Source organism: Chiloscyllium plagiosum, unplaced genomic scaffold (genome assembly GCF_037043375.1).
Source record: "Chiloscyllium plagiosum isolate Xiang-an unplaced genomic scaffold, Cpla_swu_hap1 HiC_scaffold_3, whole genome shotgun sequence".
In the NCBI taxonomy this organism is placed as follows: Eukaryota; Metazoa; Chordata; class Chondrichthyes; order Orectolobiformes; family Hemiscylliidae; genus Chiloscyllium; species Chiloscyllium plagiosum.
Window position 1 is genome coordinate 155,952,315 of NW_028270141.1, and position 20,750 is coordinate 155,973,064.

At 48.7% G+C, this 20,750-nt stretch overlaps 1 protein-coding gene across 1 annotated transcript in view; it reads right to left on the reverse strand.

The window, feature by feature from the left end:
* abcc10 (ATP binding cassette subfamily C member 10) overlaps positions 1 to 20,750 on the reverse strand; it is a 282,813-nt gene that overhangs the window by 91,423 nt on the left and 170,640 nt on the right. Inside the window, exons 16-18 of the mRNA XM_087984478.1 lie at positions 18,410 to 18,579; positions 13,738 to 13,898; positions 7,613 to 7,866 (exon numbers count right to left, since the gene is read on the reverse strand). Coding sequence (XP_087840604.1) covers positions 7,613 to 7,866; positions 13,738 to 13,898; positions 18,410 to 18,579 — 585 coding nt within the window. The remainder of the gene's footprint in view (positions 1 to 7,612; positions 7,867 to 13,737; positions 13,899 to 18,409; positions 18,580 to 20,750) is intronic.

Here is a 20,750-nt window from a genome sequence, read left to right on the forward strand (position 1 = left end):
TGAACACATGGCAAAGCTTTCAAATCCAAGCAGCAGTGTCCACAGTGGGTGTGTGACTGACCGAGGAGAAAGTGAGGTCTGCAGATGCTGGAGATCAAAGTTGAAACTTTATTGCTGGAACAGCACAGCAGGTCAGGCAGCATCCAGGGAACAGGAGATTCGACGTTTCGGGCACAGGCCCTTCTTCAGGAAGTGTGACTGACCGACCCTCCCAAATGAGTGGGTGAATGAACAGTGATCACTGGGGGTTGGTTCACCCAGGAGAAGGTATTGGCCAGGTTCACATTTTGGTACAATGTTTAGGATGATGGTGATGGACAGAGGGCCATGGATGGGCAGAGTGGCCCGAAAGAGAGGATAGTACAAAAGAAAAATACAAGCAGCGAGTTCACAGTGTCATGTCAGAAACAATGAGACAAAACAGCAATTATGCACTAGGACAGGAAATTACAAGTACAGATCATAACTTGAAAAGACTAGACAATATATTTAATCAAAAATAAAATGATTGTCTGTAGATTCTGGAGATCTGAAACGAACAAAAAGAAATTGCTGGAGAAATCCAGCAGGTCTGGCAACAGCTGTGAAGAGAAAACAGTGTTCTGAAGAAGGATCACTGGACTCGAAATATTCACCATGAATTCAATTAGGCACAGTGCATATGTCGGATCGAAATTGCTGGAAAAGCTCAACAGGTCTCACAGCATGTGTGGAGAGAAATCAAGTTTAATGTTTCGGGTGCAGTCACCTTTCCTTGAAGAAGATTGGAATGTAGGTGTTCTGCAAAGCAGTCACCATTCTAAACTTCATTTCCCCAACGCAGAGGTGAATACATTGTAAGCAGCGAATGCAGTCGAATGTCAGGCAGGCAGGCAGGCCAGCAGAATGGGAGGAGGAGCTGTGCATCCAACGCTGAGTAGCAGGAAAGCTCTTCCATACTGAGTGTGTGATGGGAAGGAGATGCAAACTAGGCGTCAGCTTTGGGGAATGCCTACCTTCCGTCTGTACAAACAACTCTGTGCTTCCAGTTGCCTGTCACGTTAACACCCCACCATGTTCCCTGGGCAACATCCCTGCCTCAGGCTTGCTGCAGTGCTCCAGAGAAGAACAGCATCTCATTTTCCGCTTGGGGACCCTGCAGCCCTCTGGACTCAATATCGAGTTCAATAATTTTACAGTTTGATCATCTCCTTCCATATCTTTTACCCAGTTCAGCTCATGTTGTGATTGGGTTGTTTTCACCACAGCCAACCCATTTTCACCCACTTGTCACCTCTATTATCACCTATGTCCCTTCTGCTCTTCCCTGGCTTACAATCAACAATCCCCTTAACTTTTCTGTCCTTTCTCTCTCTCTCTCCCTCTTTCTCTCTCTGGATTCTGTCTCCATCTATCTACTCACTACTTTCCCCTCCCTCCCCCATCATCAGCATATATATATCAACCCTAGACCGATACATGAATGGCCAGTGAGCAGAGGGTGACAGGTTTAGATGGAGGATCTGGATTGGCATAGGCTTGGAGGCCGTAGGGCCTGTTCCTGTGCTGTAAGGTTCTTTATTCTTTTCCTGGAGAGTTTCCGTTCTGAAGAAGGGTCACCGGACTCAAAATGTCAACTATTTTCTCTCGACATGGTTGCAAAACCTGCTGAGTCTCTCCAGAAATTGCTGTTTTTGTGTGACAATTAAGATTTTGTGCCTTTCTCCTGTCTTTTCCCACTCCACTGCCACACAGTGCTTATCTTTTAATAATTATCCAATGCCTTCTTGAATATTCAGTTGAATCCACCTCCACCACACTGGTAGACAGTCCATTTCAGACACAAATCATTGGTTGTGGGAAAACTTTCTTCCCATGTCACATTTGCAACTTCTGCAAAACTCTTCTTTAAATCTATGCCCTCTCATCTTTAATCCTTTTACAAGCGGAAACAATTTCTCTATATTTATTTTATCCAGATTGCTCCTGATTTTGCAATCTTTGCTGAGATCTCTGTGAGGCTTTCTCCTCTGCTGTGGAAGGGAACGCATACAAACTGAAGTAGGAGTTGGACTGCAATCTAACTCAGCGAGTCGTGAGTCTTTACTCAGCGAGTCGTGAGTTCATGGACTGCCCTGCCAGTAGCAGTGGTGGACTCTCCTCTTTATGGGCATTTAAATGGGCATTGGATAGGCATATGGAGGATAGTGGGCTAGTGTAGGTTAGGTGGGCTTGGATCGGTGCAACATCGAGGGCCAAAGGGCCTGTACTGCGCTGTATTCTTCTATGTTCTATGTTTTCTATGTTCTAACTGAAATACAGGGAGAACTCTACTACTTGGAAAAGTCAAGTGGTGCACATTTTTAGCTGTGGAAGATAATGGTGAATGGGCACCATTTCAGTCAGGGAAATACTAACGACAGCCTTCATATCGGCTGAGCTGCAGGTTCCTGCAAATCCAGTGCTGCAGGGCAGCCAGAGATATCCCGAATCTTCTCACATCTCGCTGCTCTTTCTCTCTCAATGTGGATAAAAACACAAGGAAACCAAGAAAGCTTCAGAGAAAGGATTCTAACACAAAAAGACCAAAATACCCTGGATCCGTAGTGGAATAAAATGACCATCACTTTACAGACAACAGCATGTCAACAGTGTGCAAGTGTAAAAGCAGTTATGTGAGACAATTTAACGCACTGCTTGATCTTCAGAACATTGTTCCTTATGTATAGGATTGTCCCATTTATAACATAGCCATCTGTCTTTTGGCAATTTAAAGTGTGAATGTTTTTAAGACAAAGCTAGCTTTTTTAACGGTGTAGGGATTCTGGGATCTGGTGGGCAGGGCTGGGGGGGAATGGAGCTGAGTGCATGAGCTTCCTGAACAGTGGACTGGGTCTGACTGGGTCAGGCCAGAAGGCATCCTGCTGCCCTGAGCTCGGAGATTTGTCAGTGTTTGTGTGTTCATGGTTTTTAAGGAGGGACAATCTCGGTTGTTCTGTCGAAGATTTGGAATCCTCTCTTTCATCTGCCCTCTGTTAAAATGAAAAGCAAGAAGAACAATCTCTCCAGCAGTTCCTGGTGCTGTTGCAGATCGTCAGCCTCAGCAGTTCACACAGCCAGAGAGATGTAGAGCACGGAAACAGACCCTTCAGTCCAACCTGTCCATGCCGACCAGATATCCCAGCCTAATCTACTCTCACCTTCCAGCACCCGGCTCGTATCCCTCCAAACCCTTCCTATTCATATACTCAGCCACATGCCTTTTAAACGCTGCAATTATACCAGCCTCCATTATTTCTTCTGGCAGCTCATTCCATACACGTACCACCCTCTGAGTGAAAAAGTTGCCCTTTATTTCCATTTTATATCTTTCCCCTCTCACCCTAAACCTATGCCCTCTAGTTCTGGACTCCCCGACCCCAGGGAAAAGACTTTGCCTATTTACCCTATCCATGCTCCTCATGATTTTGTAAACCTCTATAAGGTCACCCCTCGGCCTTTGACACTCCAGGGAAAACAGCCCCAGCCTGTTCAAGAGGTTCTTCATCCTCAAAGGTGTTCAGGAGGCGAGAGAGAGGCGGGGAAAACTGTCCCAGCTCCAGGAAGGTATGCAGAACCTGCTCCTGCTGCAGACGATAGGGAGGACCTCAAGGAGGTGAAGGGCCAGCAAGTCTCGCTCTTTGCCTTGGAGGCCTCCAAGATAATCTTCCGGTCCAGGGTCCGCTCGGTGGAGCAGGACGAGACATGCTCACGTTTCTTCTTCCAGAAGGTGCACAAAGAGAGCTCCGTGCTCAGCAGCCTGAAGGAAGAAGATGGCTCAATAACGTCATCTCAGGCTGACATCATGAGGATCAGTAAATCCTTCTATGCCAGTCTGTATGACGCGAAGCCGACCGACAGCGCAGCCTCCCAGTCGTTCCTGTCCTCTATCACAGAGGTCTGAGACGACAGAACACGGGAGAGGCTGGACCAGCCGCTATCTCTGGACGAGCTGACCAAGGCCCTCGAGTTCTTCGAAAAGAATAAAACTCCCGGAAGCGATAGCTTACCGGTCGAGCTCTATTCCGCTCTGTGGGACTTGATTGGCCAGGACCTGCTGGAGGTGGATGTCAGTATGCTTTGGGCAGGTACCATGAGTGAATCCATGAGGAAAGGCATCATCACCCTCATCTACAAGCGGAAGGGGGCGAGGGAGGAACTCAAAAATTGGAGACCAATCTCACTGTTGAATGCGGATTACAAAATTCTGTCAAAGGTAATCGCCAACCGGGTCAGGACTGCTCTGGGGTCGGTGATTCACCCTGACCAAACCTGTGCTGTACCGGGCAGGAAGATCGCCGAGAGTCTCAGGGATATGATCGCCTACGTGCAGGACAGAGGGTTGGACACCTGTCTGATCAGCCTGGACCAGGAGAAAGCCTTTGACAGAATATCACACAGATATATGAGAGACGTTCTCTCCAAAATGAGCTTTGGGAGGGGAATCTGCTCTACACCAACATTGTCAGTGCAGTCTCAATCAATGGGTGGGAATCAGATAGCTTCCCAGTCAGATCTGGAGTCAGGCAGGGCTGCCCTCTCTCTCCTGCCTTGTTTGTGTGCTGCATAGAGCCATTTGCCGAGTCCATCTGGAAGGATGCGAGCCTGAGAGGGGTGACTATTCCTGGCAACGGGGGCCTGCAGGTTAAGGCCTCCCTGTACATGGATGACATCGCCGTTTTCTGCTCGGATCCGCTGTCTGTGCACAGACTCATGTGCATTTGTGATCAGTTCGAACGGGCCTCAGGGGCCAAGGTAAACCGAGGCAAGAGCGAGGCCATGCTCTTCGGGAACTGGGCCGACCAATCCTCGATCCCCTTCACCGTCAGGACCGACCACCTGAAGGTGCTGGGTATTTGGTTCAGGGGGGGTGGGGCTGGGGCGTGCGCTAAGTCTTGGGAGGAGCGTATCAGCAAAGTGAGGCAGAAACTGGGCAGATGGAAGCTACGGTCACTCTCCATTGCGGGAAAAAACCTGGTCATCAGGTGTGAGGCACTGTCATTGCTGTTACACATGGCACAGGTCTGGCCTATTCCCAGAACCTGTGTCGCTGCAGTCACCTGGGCCATCTTCCAATTTATATGGAGGTCAAAGATGGACCGGGTCCGAAGGGACTCGCTGTATAAAGATCTGGGCAACGGGGGAAAAAATACATCCAATGCCACCCTCACCCTGATGGCCACCTTTGTGTGTGGCTGCATCAAGCTGTGCGTGGATCCCCGGTATGCAAACACCAAGTGTCACTACATACTGAGGTTCTACCTGTCCCCGGTGTTGCGAAGGATGGGCCTGGCCTCGCTGCCGCGGAACGCTCCGAGTAGTTGGACTGTTCCGTATCACCTGTCCTTCGTGGAGAAGTTTATGAAGAAAAACACCTTTGACCACAAGTCCATCAGGAAGTGGTCAGCACGTAGTGTCCTTGAGACCCTTCGGGAAAAGGAGAGGGCGGATCCTATCGAGCAGTTCCCTGAGCAGACTGTCAAAGCCATTTGGCAGAATGCCTCATCGCCAGAACTTTCTAACAAGCACCAAGACATGGCTTGGCTGGTGGTGAGAAGGGCTCTGCCTGTGAGATCCTTTATGCACGCCCGGACTCTCAGCCGCACCGCACGCTGCCCTTGAAGCGGCTGGGGAGGGTACGAGACTGTCACACACCTCCTTCTGGAATGTGCCTGTGCAGAAGAAGTCTGGAGAGGAATGCAGTGGTGTTTGTCGAGGTTCGTCCCGAGCAGCGCCGTGACACGGGACTCCGTGCTCTACGGTCTGTTCCCCGGGACGCACACCAAGACGAACATCAACTGTGCCTGGAGGATCATCATCTCGGTGAAGGACACTCTCTGGGCGGTCCGAAACCTGCTGATCTTCCAGTTGAAGGAGTTGACCCCGACTGAGTGTTGCAGACTGGCACATTCCAAGGTCCAGGACTACGTGTTGAGGGACGCCCTGAAGCTTGGGGCAGCTGCCGCCAAGGCGTGGTGGGGAAAGACCACCGTGTAACATCTGCCTGCCTAAGAAGAACAGGGGGCCCACGCAGTCATTTGGGCTCTGCTGACACCTCAGCTAATTATATGGGCATATGATTGATAAACATACAGACCTGTATATACAAATGATAAATTCTGATCTCTGTATGTAAATGTTTACGTATGTATGGCATGACCAACTGTACAGACCATCAAATTATTTTATGAATAAAGTATATTTTGAAAAAAAAAATTCTGATGAAGAGTCACGAGGCAAGGTATTGACTCTGCTTTCTGCCCACACACATTGCCAGACCTAATTTTCACCAGCAATTTCAGTTTTTGTTTCAGATACTCAGCATCCACAATTCTTTGGTTTATTTCCTAAAATCCGGATTTGTTTTCCCTCATGAGATGTAGTCATTGTTGGTCACACCAGCAATTTTTGCCCACCCCTAGTTGCCCCTTGAGAAGGTGGGAGTGAGCTGCATTCTTGAACTGCTGCAGTCCATGTGTTGAAGGCAGACCGACAATGCCCTTAGGGAGGGAATTCCAGGGTTTTAACCCAGCAACACTGAAGGAAAATAATGTATTTCCAAGTCAGGATGGTGACTGGTGTGGAGGGGATCTTGAAGGTGGTGGTGTTCCCATACATCTGCTGCCCTTGTTCTTATAGATGGTAGAGATTGTGGGTTTGGAAGGTGTTGTCTGAGGATTTTGGTGAGTTTCTGCTGTGCATCTTGTAGGTAGTACACACTGTTGCTACTGAGCATCAGTGATAGAGGGAATGGATGTTTCTGGGGCTGCTTTATCTTGGATAGTGTTGAACTTCGGGAGTATTGTTGGGGTGGCACTCATCTAGGTAAGTGGGGAGTATTCCATCACACTCCTGATTGTAACTTGTAGATGATGGACAGGCTTTGGGGAGTCAGGAGGTGGGTTCCTATCCTCTGACCTCCTTTGTAGCCATTGTGTTTATGTGGCAAGTCCAGCTGAGTGTCTGGTCAGTGATAACTCCAAGAATGCTAACAGTGATCACAATACCACTGGTTGGCAAGCAGTGGTGGTTAGACTCTTTTGCAGGACATGGTTATTGCCTGAATTCAGTGCAATCATTAGATAACATCCCCACTTTGGACTCCTTCTTCTGACTCAAGGCTCCTTTGACAACACCTTCCAAACCTGGAACCCATACTACCTGAAAATGATAGATGTTATTGGAGAGCAGCAGATGCTTGGGAACACTAACAGCCACTGCCCTCCAAGTAACTCCCCATCCTGGGATGGAATGGTAGAACTATGGGACAAACTCCTGGAATTCCTTCCTCACTGCATATGCAATTCAAGAAAGCATCACAGCAATGTTTCTCTGGGGCAGTTAGGGATGGACAATAGGTGCTGGTAAACCCTCTGATAGACTGGCTGCTGATATCCAGTACAAGTCAATGATCACAGGACTCACCTGTACTGAGATGTATTAGCAGGCAGAAAGGATCAGATATATATATATCTGTAAATAACCTTGTAAAAGGATCAAGTACCCTGTCCGTCACTAACTCATTCTCAAGTTTTAACATCTGCTTCCACCAACAGTGCACAGGAACAATCCTCCCTCATTGTCAATCTCTTACCGAATGTCCCTCAAGCTGGCTGTTTTTATATCGATGTTGTCAATGAAAATCTGACCCTCGCTCAACTCCACCAACCGGAAGAGTGCCAGAAACAACGTAGACTTTCCTGAGCCTGTCCGTCCAACAATTCCCACTTTCTCTCCTGCACCAATCTTCAGACTAATTCCATCGAGAGCATGAGGAAGTCCCTCCCGATATTTAAGGACCACATCCTTGAACAGTATCACACCATGCTGTGGCCACGAGGAAGGAACCTACAATGACAACAACACAACAGGTTACTTTGTAGCGTGCAGAAACAATGTCAAATTGTAGCATGCTGAAACAATGTTCTCTAACATGTTCTATGTAAAAATGGTTGGAAAAACAACTGAATGTTACTTGCATGACACACAGACAGCAATATGCAATACTGCAGTATTTTATAGCATGGATTCCTTTATACAACATACTCCAGTTGGCTTGGTGCCTTCAGTCTTGTGCAGGACAATGGACAATATCGCCAGCAGTCCGAGTCCATTCCAGTTTGGGTGGGTCCACGATTGAAGGCTTTCCTTCAGTGTAATTTGCCAGGTTTCCTTTGGCTCGCCAAAGCCTTCCCTTACCTACCTGCTGGTGTCTGTCCAGTTACTGTCAATGGCTATGTCCAGGAGACAAGTTACAAATCCAGCCAGTCTCACAATGTCCTGTCGATATCTTTGACCGGCCTTGTGGACCCCTTGTTGATGTGGTCTCTTCAAGTGGTGCCCAGCATCTTATCCAGGTTGTAAATGCCCAGTTTGGTGACATGTTTGCTATACTCTTCCATGTTTCATTGGCACAGCTTGCAGTTGGTACATTGTGGTCATGTAGAGTTGCAGTTTGATGGTTGTGTTAATGGTGATTGATGCCCACAGCTACTGGAGTCATGAAACAGGCGATGGCTGCTTGACTAATTCTTGTGGACCAATACATCACCCTCCCAGGAGATGGAGCTCCCTCGATAGCAGAACTGATTGACGGAGTTGGGGGTTGCATCCTGTCATCATTGCCTGAGCCTTCTTAAGCTTATATATTGACCAATCTTGGCATTTCTACAAATTGAGGAGCATACCCAATCTTTAGCCAGCAAGGCAACATTGTCTGTGAAATCTAGCTCCAGCAACTGGTCATGTTGGCACAGGATGACAAAACCTGCCCTACCCATCACTTTTGTTATGACGGAATGAATGGCCTGGGGACAGTAAAGAGCCTTGGCTTACTCGATGAATACGTCCTTGCTTTTCCAAATGTACGTAGCTGCTGTCCATCACCAAATGTCCATCACCCTGTGAACTATGGTTCAATACACCAAAGTTCATGTCTAGATCAATAATGTACACAATGAACAACAAAGACTCCAATATTGACACCTGGGGTACACCACTGGACACAGGCTCCACAACACAAGACAAAATCCCTTTGACCATCACACTCTGCCTCCAGCCAGTAAGCCACTTATGGATCAAACCTCCAAACTGATCTGGATCCCAGAGATCTCCACCTTCTTTATCAATCTCCCAACTGAGAACTTCGCAAAAGCTTTCCCAAAGTCCATGAAGACTATGTCTACTGCACTGCCCCGATCACACTCACTGACAGGTAAGGTCAGTGTATACACACAACCCCGATCACACTCACTGACAGGTAAGGTCAGTGTGTACACACAACCCCGATCACACTCACTGACAGGTAAGGTCAGTGGGTACACACCGCCCCGATCACACTCACTGACAGGTAAGGTCAGTGCGTACACACCGCCCCGATCACACTCACTGACAGGTAAGGTCAGTATGTACACACAACCCCGATCACACTCACTGACAGGTAAGGTCAGTGCGTACACACCGCCCCGATCACACTCACTGACAGGTAAGGTCAGTGCGTACACACCGTCCCGATCACACCCACTGACAGGTAAGGTCAGTGCGTACACGCCGCCCCGATCACACTCACTGACAGGTAAGGTCAGTGCGTACACACCGCCCCGATCACACCCACTGACAGGTAAGGTCAGTGCGTACACGCCGCCCCGATCACACTCATTGACAGGTAAGGTCAGTACGTACACGCCGCCCCGATCACACCCACTGACAGGTAAGGTCAGTGCGTACACACCGGGACGATCACACCCACTGACAGGTAAGGTCAGTGTGTACACACAACCCCGATCACACTCACTGACAGGTAAGGTCAGTGCGTACACGCCGCCCCGATCACACTCACTGACAGGTAAGGTCAGTGTGTACACGCTGCCCCGATCACACCCACTGACAGGTAAGGTCAGTGCGTACACGCCGCCACGATCACACTCACTGACAGGTAAGGTCAGTGCGTACACACCGCCCCGATCACACTCACTGACTAAGGTCAGTGCGTACACGCCGTCCCGATCACACTCACTGACAGGTAAGGTCAGTGCGTACACGCCGCCCCGATCACACCCACTGACAGGTAAGGTCAGTGCGTACACACCGGGACGATCACACCCACTGACAGGTAAGGTCAGTGTGTACACACCGCCCCGATCACACTCAATGACAGGTAAGTTCAGTGCGTACACACCGCCCAGTTCACACCCACTGACAGGTAAGGTCAGTGCGTACACGCCGCCCCGATCACACCCACTGACATGTAAGGTCAGTGCGTACACGCCGCCCCGATCACACTCACTGACAGGTAAGGTCAGTGCGTACACACCGCCCCGATCACACCCACTGACAGGTAAGGTCAGTGTGTACACGCCGCCCCGATCACACTCACTGACAGGTAAGGTCAGTGCGTACACACCGCCCCGATCACACCCACTGACAGGTAAGGTCAGTGTGTACACGCCGCCCCGATCACACTCACTGACAGGTAAGGTCAGTGTGTACACGCCGCCCCGATCACACTCACTGACAGGTAAGGTCAGTGCGTACACACCGCCCCGATCACACTCACTGACAGGTAAGGTCAGAGCGTACACACCGCCCCGATCACACCCACTGACAGGTAAGGTCAGTGCGTACACGCCGCCCCGATCACACTGATTGACACGTAAGGTCAGTGCGTACACGCCGCCCCGATCACACCCACTGACAGGTAAGGTCAGTGCGTACACACCGCCCCGATCACACCCACTGACAGGTAAGGTCAGTGTGTACACACAACCCCGATCACACTCACTGACAGGTAAGGTCAGTGCGTACACGCCGCCCCGATCACACTCACTGACAGGTAAGGTCAGTGTGTACACGCCGCCCCGATCACACCCACTGACAGGTAAGGTCAGTGCGTACACACCGCCCCGATCACACCCACTGACAGGTAAGGTCAGTGCGTACACGCCGCCCCGATCACACTCACTGACAGGTAAGGTCAGTGCGTACACGCCGCCCCGATCACACTCACTGACAGGTAAGGTCAGTGTGTACGCACCGCCCCGATCACACTCACTGACAGGTAAGGTCAGTGCGTACACGCCGCCCCGATCACACTCACTGACAGGTAAGGTCAGTGCGTACACACCGCCCCGATCACACCCACTGACAGGTAAGGTCAGTGTGTACACACAACCCCGATCACACTCACTGACAGGTAAGGTCAGTGTGTACACACCGCCCCGATCACACTCAATGACAGGTAAGTTCAGTGCGTACACACCGCCCCGTACACACCCACTGACAGGTAAGGTCAGTGCGTACACGCCGCCCCGATCACACTCACTGACAGGTAAGGTCAGTGCGTACACGCCGCCCCGATCACACTCACTGACAGGTAAGGTCAGTGCGTACACACCGCCCTGTTCACACCCACTGACAGGTAAGGTCAGTGTGTACACACCGCCCCGATCACACCCACTGACAGGTAAGGTCAGTGCGTACACACCGCCCCAATCACACTCACTGACAGTTAAGGTCAGTGTGTACACGCCGCCCCGATCACACTCACTGACAGGTAAGGTCAGTGCGTACACACCGCCCCGATCACACTCACTGACAGGTAAGGTCAGTGCGTACACGCCGCCCCGATCACACCCACTGACAGGTAAGGTCAGTGCGTACACGCCGCCCCGATCACACTCACTGACAGGTAAGGTCAGAGCGTACACACCGCCCCGATCACACCCACTGATAGGTAAGGTCAGTGTGTACACACCGCCCCGATCACACCCACTGACAGGTAAGGTCAGTGTGTACACGCCGCCCCGATCACACCCACTGACAGGTAAGGTCAGTGTGTACACGCCGCCCCGATCACACCCACTGACAGGTAAGGACAGTGCGTACACACCGCCCCGATCACACTCACTGACAGGTAAGGTCAGTGCGTACACACCGCCCCGATCACACCCACTGACAGGTAAGGTCAGTGTGTACACACCGCCCCAATCACACCCACTGACAGGTAAGGTCAGTGTGTACACACCGCCCCAATCACACTCACTGACAGGTAAGGTCAGTGTGTACACGCCGCCCCAATCACACTCACTGACAGGTAAGGTCAGTGCATACACGCCGCCTCAATCGCACTCACTGACAGGTAAGGTCAGTGTGTACACACCGCCCCGATCACACTCACTGACATGTTCCCCGTTGTCAGTTGTCTGTCCTGGGATGGAGTAATAAGGATGTGAAAAATTGGATGGTTTCCTTCTGTTTCTTTGACACTTAATGCTGTCGAGTTTGCTTCGATTTTTCTCAGTGAAGCAATGCTTTGGTCAACCTTTCGTTTCCATGACTTGTTGACACGTTGTGAGGTTTTAATGGCACAGCCCGTCACTGTTGGCCATCTTTAACTGCCTTTGAGAAGGTCGTGGAGAGTTTTCTTCTGTGGCCACTGCACGTCCTGAGCTGTCGAGACACCAATAGTGCTGTGAGGTTGTTCAGGATGATGTTGCAGGACTCAGGAATAAAGATTGATCGTGATATGGACTGACCGTCAGAATACTGGGTGGCGTGGCAAGTAACTCGCAGGTGGTGGAGTTCGAATCTATCTGCTACTCTTTTCCTTATTGGTCACCATGGGTTTGTGTTTGAGAAGGTACTTTCCTGGAGGAGGGCATTGCTCTGTGGTACACATTACTTTGTGTTGGTCATGGAAAGTGTGACTGTTTAAGGTGATGAGGAGAAAGTGAGGTCTGCAGATGCTGGAGATCAGAGCTGGAAATGTGTTGCTGGAAAAGCGCAGCAGGTCAGGCAGCATCCAGGGAACAGGAGAATCGACGTTTAAGATGATGGACAGGGTGAGCACTAAGACGCTTAAGTTGTCCTGGATGGTGTCGAGATTCTTCAGCATTCCATTATTCCATCATGAGTCAGACGCAGATTGTGGATAGGCTTTGGGAATCCGGAGTGTAAGTACTCACTATAGAATTCCCATTCTTTGAACCAACGTTTCAGCCACCATGTTTATTTGACTCATATAATTCCGCCTCCTGTCTGGAGTGAGGTGATGGACTAGTGGTATTATTGCCGGACTTTCAATCTAAAGACCCGGGTCATCTTCTGGAGATCCAGGTCAATGCCCACAGATGGTGGAATTTAAATTCAATAAAAGAAAATTTGGAAAGAAAAGTCCAATGATGACCAACAGTTCATTGTTGGTTGTCAGAAAAAACCATGTGGTTCACGCATGTTCTTTCGGAAAGGAAGCTGCTGGCCTACTCAGTCACCCTGTGGGCCATTTCGGACGGGTAAGAAATACTGGCCTAGCCACAAATGCCCACATCCCACAAATCAATCAAATAAAAACCCGGGATGTTCAGTTCAATTGGTCCAGGTCTATACCCACACTCTGATTTTGACTTTAACACATGCGGTGTAATACAGTCTGAACATAACATGAAGCCAATGTATTCCCTTCCACTTGTTTCACTCTCTCGTTCCCTCACCATCATGTGGAATCTCCTTCATTCTCCGTTTGTCTAAGCCATGTTAGCCATCACGTTTGCTTACCTTTCCTCACTGCTCTGTGTTCACCCGTCACAGCTATTGTGGTCATTTCAGATTCAACTATCTCTCCCGGCACTTGTCAATGTCATATCAATATCTTTGTTTCTCTCTCCCTCTCTCCCCCTCTCATAAATGCAAAATCTCTCATACTGTACCTAAATTCCTTCTTACCTCGATATGCCCCTCCTGAGGTTCGATGGGAATCTCAGTGAAATATTCATCCAGCCGTTCCACACTGACCATCTGTGTTTCAGTCTGTGTGAAGCTCGATATTACCCCAGACAGCAGATTTGTGATTGACAGTGCATAGGACATCGCAAGACCCACGAGGCCTGAGTGAACAGGAAAAAGCAGCAGAGCCATTACAAAGCCTTAATGTACAAAATACCACTGGTTACTGCAGGTCAGAATGAAATACAATGAAACGTTCACAAGCAGTGCCATAAAACTGCATTCACACAAAGTGTCAAACAGTTGCATTTACTTCCAAGTCAGAAGGCTAATGGTTCAAGCCACATGCTGGAGACTTCAGGGGCAATAGTGCAGTCCGGAGCATCAAATTACAACGTCAGTGGCCAAAAACAGAACACATGATTTTCAACTCAGCCAACAGTGAGGTCATCCATTTGGGACTAAAGGAGGACAGATCTGGATTGGATACAGAACTGACTTCAAGGTAGACAACAGAGGGTGGTGGTGGAGGGTTGCTTTTCAGACAGGAGGTCTACGATCAGTGGAGTGCCACAAGGATCGATGCTGGGTCCACGACTTTTCGCCCCTTACATAAGTGATTTGGATGTGAACATAGGAGGTATGGTTAGTAAGTTTGCAGATTACATCAAAATTGCAGGTGTCGTGGACAGCGAGGAAAGTTACCTCAGAGTACAACAAGATCTTGATCAGATGAACCAATGAACTGAGTAGTAGCAGATAGAGTTTAATTTAGATAAATGTGAGGTGCTGCATTTTGGAAAGGCAAACCAAGGCAGGACTTAGACACTTAATGGTAAGGTCCTGGGAACATAGAACATACAGCACAGTACAGGTCCTTCGGCCCTCGATGTTGCGCCAATCTGTGAAACCAATCTGAAGCCCATTTAACCTACACTGTTCCATTATCATCCGTATGTTTATCCAATGATCACTTAAATGCCCTTAAAGTTGGTGGGTCTACTACTATGGCAGGCAGGGCATTCCACACCCCGACTACTCTCTGAGTAAAGAAACTATCTCTGACATTTGTCCTATAGCTATCACCCCTCAATTTAAAACCATGTCCCTTCATGCTACCCATCCCCATCCAAAGAAAAAGTCTCTCACTATCCATCCTATCTAACCCAATGATCATCTTGTATGCCTCTAATAAGTCGCCTCTTAACCTTCTTCCCTCCAACCATAACAGCATCAAGTCCCTCAGCCTTTCTTCATCAGACCTTCCCTCCATACCAGACAATATCCTACTAAATTTCGTCTGAACCCTTTCCAAAGCTTCCACATCCTTCCTATAATGCGGTGACCAGAACTGTACACAATACTCCAAGTGCGGCCGCACCAGAGTTTTGTACAGCTGCAGCATGATCTCAAGGTTCTGTAACTCAATCCCTCTACCAATAAAAGCCAACACACCGTATGCCTTCTTAATAACCCTGTCAACCTGGGTGGCAACTTTCAGGGATCTGTGTACATGGACACCGAGATCTCTCTGCTTATCTACACTGCCAAGAATCTTACTATTAGCCCAGTACTCTGTATTCGTGTTGCTCCTTCCAATGTGAATCACCTCACATTTTTCCACATTAACCTCCATTCGTCACCTCTGAGCCCAGCTCTCCAACTTATCCATGTCCCTCTGAAATCTACAACATCCTTCATCACTATCCACAACTCCACCAACCTTAGTGTCATCCGCAAATTTACTAACCACCCTTCTGCACCCTCATCCAGGTCATTTATAAAAATGACGAATAGCAGTGACCCCAAAACAGATCTTTGCCGTACACCATTAGTAAGTGAACTCCAGGATAAACATTTCCCATCAACCACCACTCTCTGTCTTCTTTCAGCTAGCCAAACTGCTAAATCACCCTCAATCCCATGCCTCCGTATTTTGTACAATAGCTTACTGTGGGGAACCTTATCGAATTCCTTGCTGAAATCCATATACACCACATCAACCGCTTTACCCTCATTTACCTGTTTGGTCACCTTCTCAAAGAACTCAATAAGGTTTGTGAGGCATGACCTACCCTTCACAAAGCTGTGTTGACTATCCCTAATCAACTTATTCCTTTCTAGATGATTATAAATCCTATCTATTGTAACCTTTTCCAACACTTTATCCACAACCGAAGTAAGGCTCACTGGCCTATAATTACCAGGGTTGTCTCTACTCCCCATCCTGAACAAGGGGACAACATTTTCTATCCTCCAGTCTTCTGGCACTATTCCTGTAGACAATGACAACATAAAGATCAAAACCAAAGGCTTGGCAATCTCCTCCCTCACTTCCCAGAAAATCCGAGGATAAATCCCATCTACCCCAAGGATTTATCCTAACATAGTTAAAAATCACACAACACCAGGTTATAGTCCAACAGGTTTAATTGGAAGCACACTAGCTTTCGGAGCGACCGAAAGCTAGTGCTTCCAATTAAACCTGTTGGACTATAACCCGGTGTTGTGTGATTTTTAACTTTGTACACCCCAGTCCAACACCGGCATCTCCGAATCATCCTAACATAAGCCTTCTTCTTCCTCTTGACAAGAGCTTCAACTTCTTTAGTAAACCACAGCTCCTTTGCTTGACAACTTCCTCCCTGCCTGGCAGGTACATACTTACCAAGGACACACAGTAGCTGTTCTTTGAATAAGGTCCACATTTCTATTGTACCCATCCCCTGCAGTTTCCTTCCCTATCCTATGCTTCCTAAATCTTGCCTAATCACATCGTAATTGCCTTTCCCCCAGCTGTAACTCTTGCCCTGTGGTATATACCTATCCCTTTCCATCGCTAAAGTAAACATAACTGAATTGTGGTCACTATCACTGAAGTGCTCACCTGACTCCAAATCTAACGCCTGGCAGGGTTCATTACACAGTACCAAATACAATGTGGCCTCACCCCCTGTTGGCTTGTCTACGTACTGTGTCACGCCCAGAAACCCTAGCCACACTAGCATATACCAAAGACATCTTGGAGCTGACTACCAGACTATTCTGCCCCTTGGCATCATGTAACCAACAAACCTACCAACACACTGAAAGAGTTACTGGTGAACCGAAAGGACCCTGTAACAGTAACCAGCAAAAAGCAAGACTTCTATAAAATACCCTGCTAGGATTATAACAAACACTACATCGGACAGACAGGCAGAAAACCAGCCACTGGGATACACAAACACTGATTAGCCACCAAAAGTCATGACCCATGGTTACTGGTATCCTTACATAGAGACGAAGAAGGTCACCACTTTGGCTGGGACTCCCTTCTCCCCCTCTGGAGCCCCTCCCTTCTCCTTCTCCCCTTCCCCCCTCTGGAACCCCTCCCTTCTCCCACTCTGGGAACCCAACCCCTCCCCTCCCCTCTGGAGCCCCTCCCTTCTCCCCCTCTGGAGCCCCTCCCTTCTCCCCCTCTCGAGCCCCTCCCTTCTCAACCTCTCCCCTCTGGAACCCCTCCAGAACCCCTCCCCTCTGGAACCCCTCCCCTCCGGGCCCCTCCCTTCTCCATGTCTCCCCTCTGGGCCCCTCCCTTCTCCATGTCTCCCCTCTGGAGCCCCTCCCTTCTCCCCATCTCCCCTCTCGAGCCCCTCCCTTCTCCCCACTGGAGCCCCTCCATGCACCCCCTCTGAAACCCCTCCCCTCTGGAGCCCCTCCCTTCTCCATGTCTCCCCTCTGGAGCCCCTCCCTTCTCCCCATCTCCCCTCTCGAGCCCCTCCCTTCTCCCCACTGGAGCCCCTCCATGCACCCCCTCTGAAACCCCTCCCCTCTGGAGCCCCTCCCTTCTCCCCACTGGAGCCCCTCCATGCACCCCCTCTGAAACCCCTCCCCTCTGGAGCCCCTCCCTTCTCCCCACTGGAGCCCCCCCTTTTCCCCCTCTCCCCTCTGGAGCCCCTCCCTTCTCCACACTGGAGCCCCCCCTTCTCCCCCTCTCCCCTCTGGAGCCCCTCCCTTCTCCCCACTGGAGCCCCTCCAGGCACCCCCTCTGAAACCCTCCCCTCTGGAGCCCCTCCCTTCTCCCAACTGGAGCCCCCCCTTCTCCCCCTCTCCCCTCTGGAGCCCCTCTGCTCTCCTATACCATCGTGAGCCTATCTTCAGTAAACCCAAATGAGAAACAGCTCCTTTCAGATTGTCTCTGTTCCAATATGGGTTGCTGCCATTGTGTGGTAACGTTTCTTTCTGCCCTTGTTTTGTGTTTGATGCTTGATGTGGTGATCTCACTCCTAAGATGCTCCAAATTTGGAACTAACCCTGAAGAAATTGTAATATATTTCGAGTTCAGGATGTCTGAATGAAAAGTTGAGATGGTGATGTCGCCGTGTCCTTACAGGCCTTGCTGTTATCAGTAGCAGGGCTTGGGGGTGGTTGTGAAGCCATGATGAATTGCAGCAGTCCATCATGTTGATGGTATAACTGCAATCTCTGTGCCCGACTGATGGAAGGGGTCTGATCAATGGATCACTGCATCCTCATGAAACTCAGGTTGCTTGAGTATTGACTGAGCTGCAGTTATTGAGGTCAAGATGAATGCAGTTTGGGTACCTTCACAATGACAGTGGTGGTCTTGTGCTGGTTCATTGTACTGTATATGTTGAAGAGGTAAAGCAGTGAAACCAGGCTAACTTACCAGGATTACCCCTTTTCAGGCCATGCTCAATAATAGCAATAATAGCAATGGAAGTTACCACGGCAACACCAATCATCTGCAGTCTGATGTCAAGCCACTGCACTGCAGTGTTGCCAATGTAAAGGCAGCGCTGGTTGAGCTCCAGACGATGAGTATTCTCCTCCTCGAACCTGAACACACCATCAAGAGAAACTTTAACAAAAGACATCTCAAATAATTGGACAGCAACTCTAAGAGTACACGTTCACAAAACCTGACAGGAAGGCAACCTGGGAGCTCATCTCAATGGCACTCAGGCAACAAGGCGAAAAGCATGATGTCAATTCTGACAGATAAACACTGCAGGTTGGACCCGGCACTACTTCCTTCAGGAGACACTTGAACATTTTCCTACTGAAAACAAACTGCCGAAAATTGACCTTTTTTTTATCTTCCACCCTTTATTGACTAAGACACTGGGAGTTTTCCAATCCTCTAGAATTTCCAGAATGTAATGAATCTTGGAAGATTACTACCAGCGTATCCATTATCTCTAAAGAAATCCCTTTTATATCCCTGAATGCATTCCATTAGGTCCAGGGCACTTTAGTAGCCCCCTGAGTATTCTGTGCACTTTTCCATCCTGATAGTTATTATGTTCACTCCCTCTCCTCCTTTTGCTTGATTACTTAGTCATGTTAGATAGTTTTTCGAGTCTGCTCCTGTGAAGACTCGCCTGCCATTTCCAAGTTCCCCCTTATTATTTCACCAGCCTTGTTCTCTCAGGGGCCTGTGCTCCCTTTGGCTTCTCCCTTCCTTTTTATAGAGTTAAAGAAGCTCTTGCTGACTGTCGTGATGTTAATTGCAAGTTTACCCCTCAAGTCTATTTTCTCCCTCTTTATTAGTCGTTTAGAGTCTTTGTTGATTTTTAAAACTTTCCTAATCCTGCTTTACCACAATCTTTGCCACATTGTTTTTTTTTTCTTCCAATTTGAGGCTATTTTTAACTTCCCAGGTAACCCATGGTTGGTTTCTCCCCTTCCTCGAATTCTTCTTCCTCACTGGGATATATATTCGCTTTGTGAAACGATATTTTGAAATGCCTGCCATTGTTTCACACCTGTCTTTGCTACTAAACCCCTTCCCCAGCTCACTCAGGCCAACTCTGCCCTTGTTCCTTTGGAATTAGCCTTATTTAAGTTTCACACTGTTATTTCCAACCCACGTTCCTCCCTCTCAAACAAAATAATAAATTTGACCATGTCACTATTCCGGAGGGGACGTTTTATCTGCCATATTAATTAAACCTGCCTCAATACACACCATCAGATTCAAAATAGCCTGATCCCTGACTGGAGTCAAAGAGTGTGGTGCTGGAAAAGCACAGCCAGTCAGGCAGAACCCAAGGAGCTGGAGAGTCGATGTGGCGGGCATAAGCCCTTCATCAGGAACGAGACTTGTGGGCCTAGGGGGCTGAGAGATAAATGGGACAGGGTGGGGCTGGGGGGAAGGTAGCTGGAAATGCGATAGGTTGACAGAAGTCAGGGTGATGGTGATAGGTCAGAGAGAAGGGTGGAGCACATAGGTAGGAAGGAAGATGGACAGGTAGGACAGGCCATGAGGGCAATGCCGAGTTGGAAGGTTGGATCTAGGATAAGAAAAGGGGAAGGGAAATGAGGAAACTGGTGAAATTCACATTAATCCTGTGTAATTGGAGGGTCCCAAGGCAGAAGATGAGGCGTTCTTCCTCCAGGGGTTGGGTGGTTAGGGTTTGGCAGTGGAGGAGGTCCAGGACCTGCATGTCATTGGAGGAGTTAAAGTGTTCAGCCACAGTTGGAACCACCACATATTGTTCTATGAAACAATTCCAAATACATTCGATGGATTCTTCATTGTGGCTATCCCTGCCAACCTGACTATGCCAATCTACATGAAGATAAAAGTCAGTCATGGCGACCACACTGCATTTATGACATGTCCTCATTATTTCCTGATTTTACTCTGTGCCCTGGATAGTTACTGTTGGGGAACTCATAGACTACTTCCCTTTTTATTTCGGATTTGCACATGTATGGATTCGACTTCTGCCTGGTCAAGATTATTTCTAGCTATCAAACTTATTCCATACTGCACCAACAATGCTAACCCAACCCCCTTCCCACTCTGCTTGTATTTTCAAAATTCACACACTTTGGAATGTTCAATTCCCAGCTTTGATCAGCTTGTAACCATGTCTCCATAATGGCTGCAATAACAAACCCACTAACCTTTATTTGTGAGATTAAATCATCTCGTTTGTTCCAACTATTACATGCATTCCAGTAAAGAGCCATTAATTTTGTCTTTGTATGATTTCTTTCCC